This window comes from Sinocyclocheilus grahami, unplaced genomic scaffold, assembly GCF_001515645.1.
Source record: "Sinocyclocheilus grahami isolate Dianchi unplaced genomic scaffold, SAMN03320097.WGS_v1.1 scaffold108.1, whole genome shotgun sequence".
In the NCBI taxonomy this organism is placed as follows: Eukaryota; Metazoa; Chordata; class Actinopteri; order Cypriniformes; family Cyprinidae; genus Sinocyclocheilus; species Sinocyclocheilus grahami.
The window spans coordinates 543295-551255 of NW_015505287.1; the positions used below are offsets into that span (position 1 = coordinate 543295).

A 7961-nucleotide genomic window follows, 5' to 3' on the forward strand; every position below is an offset into this window, starting at 1 on the left:
TTTTTTTTTTTTTTTAAGTACCACATAAATACCATAGTCGATGAATATGTTCATCATTCAGTATAGGGATATGCCAAACTATGTATTTTCAAAACTGACGAATTGATGGGTTACCAGAATGGGCACAGTATTAAACTTTTGTTTATTTGTTTTGTATTGTTTTTTAATGTAAAATACTTGCCCCATCCCAAAGTAATATCAATGTTTTTTTTCTTACTCTTTTTTTTTACAATTCTATTTGGCGATAGTACTGGCACTGAAATTACAGCAGCTTTAAGAAGGCCTGTATAATACTGTAAATGAATGTATTATATAAATATGCATACAGTCAGGTCCATAAATATTTGGACACAGGCACAATTTTTATTATTTTAGCTGCTGACCAAAACATTTACGTTACAGTTATATAATGAAGATGGGCTTAAAGTGAACATTCTCAATTCATCAAAATTGGAGGAAAGGTTCAGGAATTTCAGCTCTTTAATATGTACCTACCCCCATTTTCAAGGGACCATGAGTAATTGGACAATTGACTCAAAAGCTGTTTCATGGACGGATATGGGCTATTCTTTAAAGGTCTGGAGTTGATTCTAAGTGTGCCATTTGCAATTGGAAACTGTTGCTGTGAACCCACATCATGCGGTCAAAGGATCTCTCCATACAAGTGAAACAGACAATTGTTAGGCTTCAAAAACAAAACAAATCCATCAGAGAGATAGCAGGAACATTAGGAGTGGTCAAATCAACAGTTTGGTACATTCTGAGAAGAAGAAAAAACCCACTAGTGAGCTCAGCAACATAAAAAGGCCTAGACGGCCACGGCGGACCACAGTTATGGATGATCAGAGGATCCTCTCCATGGTAAAGAAAAACCCTTTCACAACAGCCAGCCAAGGGAAGAACACTCTCCAGGAGGCAGACGGGTCACTGTCAAAGTCTACAATCAAGAGAAGTCTTCACCAGAGCAAATACAGAGGGTTCACCACAAGGTGCAAACAAGGCCAGATTAGACTTTACCAAAATACATCTAAAAAAGCCAGACCACTTCTGGAAAAGGATTCTTTGGTCATCTCAAATTAAGATCAACCTGTACCACAATGACGGGAAGAAAAAAGTAGAAGGCTTGGAACAGCTCATGATCCAAAGCATACAACTTCATCTGTGAAACATGGAGGAGCAGTGTGATGGCATGAGCATGCATGGCTTCCAGTGGGTTACTGGTGTTTATTGATGACGTGACAGAGGACAGAAGCAGCCGGATGAATTCTGAAGTGTATAGAGATATACTCTCTGGCCAGATTCAGCCAAATGGAGCAAAGTTGATTGGACGGTGCTTCATAGTACAAATGGAAAATGACCCAGAACATACTGCAAAAGCAGCCCAGGAGTTTTTGAAGGTAAAAAAGTGGAATATTCTGCAATGGCCAAGTCAATCTCCTGATTTCAACCTGACAAAACTAAAGGCAGAAAGACCCATAAACAAACAATAACTGACGTCAGCTGCAGTGAAAGCCTGGCAAAGCATCACAAAGGAGGAAACCCAGTCTCTGATGTCCATGAGTTCCAGACTTAAGGCAGTCATTGCCTGCAAAGGATTCTCAACAAAATATTAAAAATGAACATTTTTCTTATGATTATATTTATTTGTCAAATTACATTTGAGCCCCTGAAAATGGGGGGACTGTGTATAAAAACGGTTGTAATTCCTAAGCTTTTTATGTTATATTTTTGTTCCACCCCTTGAATTAAAGCTTGAAGTCTGCACTTCAATTTCATCTTGATTGTTTCATTTTAATTCTATTCTGGTGGCATACAGAGCTGAAATTATGAAAATTGTGTCAGTGTCCAAATATATATAGACCTAACTGTAAGGTATTCAGACTGTAGAGAGAACATCAACAGAAAAACAAAGAACCCCCAACTGGACCCCATCACTGAGCCGAAACTCAATCAGATAGGAGTGTCAAGATACAGGCACCATGCCCTGAACACACAGCACACCACATGGATGAGAGAGCAACTCAAAGCTGCATGCTCACACAAAGATAAGACAATACACCACATAAGTGTCAGGATCCTGACTAAGAAACCAAACTAAGAACAAGATCAACCAAAGTGACATGGATGAATAAATTTACCCTAAATAACTGCATTTATGTTATTTTTATTCTTTGTGATTTAGTAACCTGGTAGTGCCTATTTAATTTGATCTGAAGTAAATCTGACATGCAGGAGGAGCCAGTTGGTAGATACTGATCCTGTGAGAACAGGTTCTGCTCCCAGCAGAGCTGCAAGACAAATGAACAGAGGAACTGTCAGGGCAGGTCAGGGGAACATGAAAAGCGAGGAGCTGTCACAACAGTAACAGCTATGACACTACACGCAGACTGACAGTGAACACTAGAATGAGCAATGCACTATACCATTGGGATGACACTGGATTAACTGTAGTGGTGCCGACACCACTGACTGTGACTAGAGGTGGCCACAACTTCACAAATGACAATTCTATGCTTTCCAGAAGCTACCATTGTACTTCCATCTGTTTATGCCCATGGACAAAGAGCAATGTTTATGAATTATGTTATGAAACAGCAGCAAAAGAGGGAGTAAACAGCAGAATGGCATACTGTAAATCAATCTCTGCTAAACTGTTCTTGATTACGCGCTACAGAATGCATATTTATGTTAGCCCCTGTTAAATGAGCATTTTTTCCCCCGTCTATATTAAATTAAGGACAAAACAAATCAATGGAGCAATAACATGGAGATTCCATAATGAAAGCTTTGCTGGTTTCTGCTCAAGTGTAAATAATAATGTAATTGTAAGACAAAAGAAAACGAGAAAGAAGAACAGATACATTACAAAGTAAAGTTACAATTAAAATATGTCACAATTGCAAGATATAAAGTCACAGTTATTAAAAATAAAGTTGCAGTTATGAGCAATAATGTGCCAGTTGTCAGACATAAAGTCACATTGCAATATGTAAAGTCACGATTATGATTAATAAATTATTATTAAGTCTCAATTGTAAGATATGAAGATATAAACTATCCTATTTACCTATTTTTATTATTTATTATTATTTTCCCCCAGTTGAGGCATAAATGGATTTACATACAACACTCAAAGCTATTTGTTTCTGGGGAATCAAATTTAAATGTTTCATGTAATATTTTTCCAACTTCTTCCCTACATGTAAATCAAACTATCAGATGACAGACTAAACACCACAGCAATGGCTGAGCATTTTAGTGAAACATGTTAACTCATAACAACTCACTATTATGAATGCAGAAACAATAAATCAAATTTACACTTTAGAAGATTTTAAGTGTTCATAATATATGGTTGCTTCAACTTAACGAGGTCTGACTAAATTGTTATAGATTATGTGGCCTACGTCAGGAGTGTGAGAGATGAGCCAGAATCAACCACCGAAACAGAGAGAATGATTATCAATAACGACTACACGCTAGGTGGTGAAAAAATGCATCGAGAATACTTTGAACTGTGATTGATGGTGAATTGATTGTTCAAACCTGAGGCGAGGAATTCACAGTCAGCCACCTGGCTAGGAGTGTGATTACTTTACGGATTCCTCATGTGAAATCAAAAAATGTCATTTTTTCAGGACTGTCTGCATCATTACTGTCCTGATGAGGAGATGATGCATGTAAACAGACCCCCCTCCTTATAACCCACCATACAACACATACACCTAGGCTCATCAGTTTGTGCAGTAAAAGACATGCAAATGTAAATAGCAAAGGATTTTTACACATTTCCCTTTGGAAAATAAAAAAATATATATATAAAAATGGTGTTGTGAGAGAATGTATTATTTCCTTTGACCAAAATGGCCTTTTCTCTCTCCTCAGAAATGGACTCAGTGAGGATTATTCTTTACTCACTTGTCTTTCTCCTGAGTGTTTTTGGGAACCTGCTGATCATTGTGGTCCTAATAGCAAACAAGAGAATGCGGACTGTCACCAACTCCTTCCTTCTCTCGCTGGCTGTTAGTGATCTCATGATGGCCATCTTCTGCATGCCCTTTAATCTCATCCCCAGCCTGCTGGAGGACTTCATCTTTGGAGCAGCGATGTGCAAGACAGTCGCCTATTTCATGGGTGAGGAGTGTTCAATTAAGCTTTCTCAAGTGGAAGATTCATGTTTGATTTATTTATTTTTTTCTGCCAAAGCATTGTTCTATAATGCTAAAGACTAAAGCAAACTTTTATTACAGCTCCAACCCTAATAAACTAAAAAAGTCTGTCATTTTCAATTAATTTAATTTTAAATATTGTTTTTATTTATTACAGAATTGTCTAACAACAACAGGCATATTCCACAAATTAATCATTGTTGTGATTTGAGCTTTGACATATAAGCCATCTTTGTACACAATGGCAAAACAAATTCAACTCACTTATGCAAAACATTTTGTTCAAAAAGGTATTTGGGAAAGTGCTGTAGTGTTTTTGTTGCCATGTGATGTTTTGGGAGAAAATAACATTCAAGGGCTCTTAAGCCCTATATTGTACCTTATCATAGAGAACATTGTGTGAGGGACAGTGTTGGGAAGGTTACTTTGGAAATGTAATAGGTTACAGATTACGTTACCCTATTTAAAATGTATAGTGTAACTATTTCAAATACTTTATTAATGTAACTGATTACATTTGATTACTTTTAAACAAATGTTTCCAACTGTTAATCATTTTCAAACATTGAAACCAGGCAGGGTTAACTTTACAGTAGTACTCAACACTAATTAAAGTCATACTTTCAAAATCCTTCTTCACTTGAATTAAGATTATAATATTTACATTTTAAAGCATACCCACCACAAAATCAGACTTTAGCACCTCTTTTTACTTTCAGATAATTCTGAGGTTGAATACAGTTTTTAAATCATAACAAAAAATAGTTTAATAAAGTTGAACTATTCTGTTTTTGAAATCAAATCTTTGCATAGTTATGACAGGAAACACTGGCATGTAACAATGCCTTGGAAAACAGTTAATCTTTGTAATCGTGTGTAACCTTTGTAATCGTTAACAATTTCATAAGTAACTGCAATTTAATTACACATGTTTTCTCAGTAAATGTAACAGATTACATTTACATGCAACATATATATATATAGGGATATATAACCCTGGAACATCAATTAAAAAAGTTACGCATAGGGCCATAGTGGACAAAAATGTCAGTGTCATAAAAATTTGAAGCTTGGGAGCACAGACTTAAGTTTGGTCTCATTTTAAAGAAAACCCATGGCAGATTATTGTTGAAGTAAAAAAAGTTTAAAAGTGAAACCAAAAATTTTTTTATGAAAAAAATGTTTATGTGTTCTCTTTCAAATATTACAAGCACACACACACACAATTTTTTTTATGACACACATACAAACCACACTCATCCATAGAGACATCCATACCTACACACCCACACAATTATAGCTGTATTATTTATCCAATTGGCTCTATAATATGCAGAAGCAGAAAACAGGAATAAAGCGAGTATTTGCTTTATAAGCCAAACCTGAAAAAATGGCACCATCTGGTTAAAAATAGTAAAAAATAAAATGTTGAAGCCTTGCCAACAGAATGAAAGTCTATTAACAAAAATTGCATAATTTTACAGTTAAATGGCACTGCGATTAAAAATAGCTGTTTTAATGGGGACATTTTTGTCCAAAAGGTCCTGAGAGGAACTATTTTGTGTACCTAGTGCAAAATAGATTTATTAAAGGAAATGGGGGTACAATAGTAAAATTCCAATAAAAATACACACCTGTGCCAAAATTTATGCAGTTGGCAATAACACAGGCAAAATGATCAAAAAAAAAACTGAAAAGGATAAAAATGTCCAAAAGGTTGCACAAGGGATATATATATATATATATATATATATATATATATATATATATAGATTACTGGCTGATTTCAGGAATGAAACAAACAAAAATCCATTAACTAACCACTTGCATACCTAGTATCTGAATAACGTGTCATAACTGTCACAGTGTCTGGTTGTGGTGCCCTGGACTGGCCACTTGAGGGCGCTCTTCCTGTTTCTATGTTTTATGTGTTAAACTCCATTTCCCATAGTCCCTTGCTTGTTAATTCTGTTCTGATCAGTAGCACCTGTTTATTGTTTCCGATCCTGATCACCTGTTTATCATTTACTCATTATCCCATCTATATATACCATGCTCACTCTGTCTGTCATTGCTGCTAGATTGTATTGTCTTCTGAGGTCATAATTGTCCCATGTTCATCGTGTTTTCTGTTCTCTGTGTTTTGGATTACCTTTTGCCACGCTTTTGTTCGGTTCTGTTCATTTGTTACTTTCATTAAACTGCACTTGGATCTACCTTGTTTTCTCCTGGCATTCTGTGACAGAATCTAGCAGCCACTACAAGATCCAGCAGTTTGTTTTTCTTTTTACAATTTTTTTTTCTTTTTTTTTGTGAACCATGGACCTTCGGATCGTCCCTCCTGCCACAGGGAAGGAGCGAATGATCAGACACCGGACTCTGATGGCTTGGAGGCAGGAAGGAATGGAGGTTGGTGGTTTTGCCCAGACCTTTTGGACGTTGGCGGTGGGCCTAAATTATAATGATGCTACTCTTAAGGACCTCCTTAACGTCGGTCTAGATGATCCTTTGCCCCAGTGGGAGATGAAAGGACTCGAGATCCTAGACTTCTGGGGCTTCGTCAAATATCTCCAGGGTCGAAGTCACTGGGCAGAACCAGGCCAGTCAGAACCCTTCCGCAGGGATTTTCCCACCACCCCTATCCTTCAGAGTCCCACTAAGCGGAGGAGGGTGAGAAGGAAGACGGGAAAGCCCACTCCAGAGCCCGCTCCAGTCCGGGAGCTCACAGAGCCCACTCCAGAGCCCGCTCCAATCGGGGAGCTCACAGAACCCACTCCCGAGCCCGCTCCTGTCCGGGAGCTCACAGAGCCCACCACCTCTGTCCTTCAGACTCCCACTAAGCGGCGGAGGGTGAGAAGGAGGACCGGAAGACCCACTCCAGAGCCCGCTCCAGTCCGGGCGCTCACAGAGCCCGCTCCAGTCCGGGAGATCACAGAGCCCACAACCTCTGTCCTTCAGACTCCGACTAAGCGGCGGAGGGTGAGAAGGAGGACAGGAAGACCCTCTCCAGAGCCCACTCCAGAGCCCGCTCCAGTCCGGGAGCTCACAGAGCCCACTCCAGAGCCCGCTCCAGTCCGGTTGAGGTATACCTATGATGAAAATTACAGGCCTCTCATCTTTTTAAGTGGGAGAACTTGCACAATTGGTGGCTGACTAAATACTTTTTTTCCCCAATATACCATGCTCACTCTGTCTGTCATTGCTGCTAGATTGTATTGTCTTCTGAGGTCATAATTGTCCCATGTTCATCGTGTTTTCTGTTCTCTGTGTTTTGGATTACCTTTTGCCACGCTTTTGTTCGGTTCTGTTCATTTGTTACTTTCATTAAACTGCACTTGGATCTACCTTGTTTTCTCCTGGCATTCTGTGACAGAATCTAGCAGCCACTACAAGATCCAGCAGTTTGTTTTTCTTTTTACCTTTTTTTTGTGGACCATGGACATTCGTATTATTCCTTCTGCTTCGAAGGAATGTTGGTGGATCTTCGCCAACAGGGGATGGAGATTGGCTTGGAGGCAGGAAGGAATGGAGGTTGGTGGTTTTGCCCAGACCTTTTGGACGTTGGCGGTGGGCCTAAATTATAATGATGCTACTCTTAAGGACCTCCTTAACGTCGGTCTAGATGATCCTTTGCCCCAGTGGGAGATGAAAGGACTCGAGATCCTAGACTTCTGGGGCTTCGTCAAATATCTCCAGGGTCGAAGTCACTGGGCAGAACCAGGCCAGTCAGAACCCTTCCGCAGGGATTTTCCCACCACCCCTATCCTTCAGACTCCCACTAAGCGGCGGAGG

At 39.0% G+C, this 7961-nt stretch overlaps 1 protein-coding gene across 1 annotated transcript in view; it reads left to right on the plus strand.

Moving 5' to 3' along the window:
• Positions 1-7961, plus strand: part of LOC107588854 (cholecystokinin receptor-like) — a 37542-nt gene that overhangs the window by 7444 nt on the left and 22137 nt on the right. Inside the window, exon 2 of the mRNA XM_016277095.1 lies at positions 3886-4134. Within this exon, the coding sequence (XP_016132581.1) occupies positions 3886-4134 (249 nt within the window). The remainder of the gene's footprint in view (positions 1-3885; positions 4135-7961) is intronic.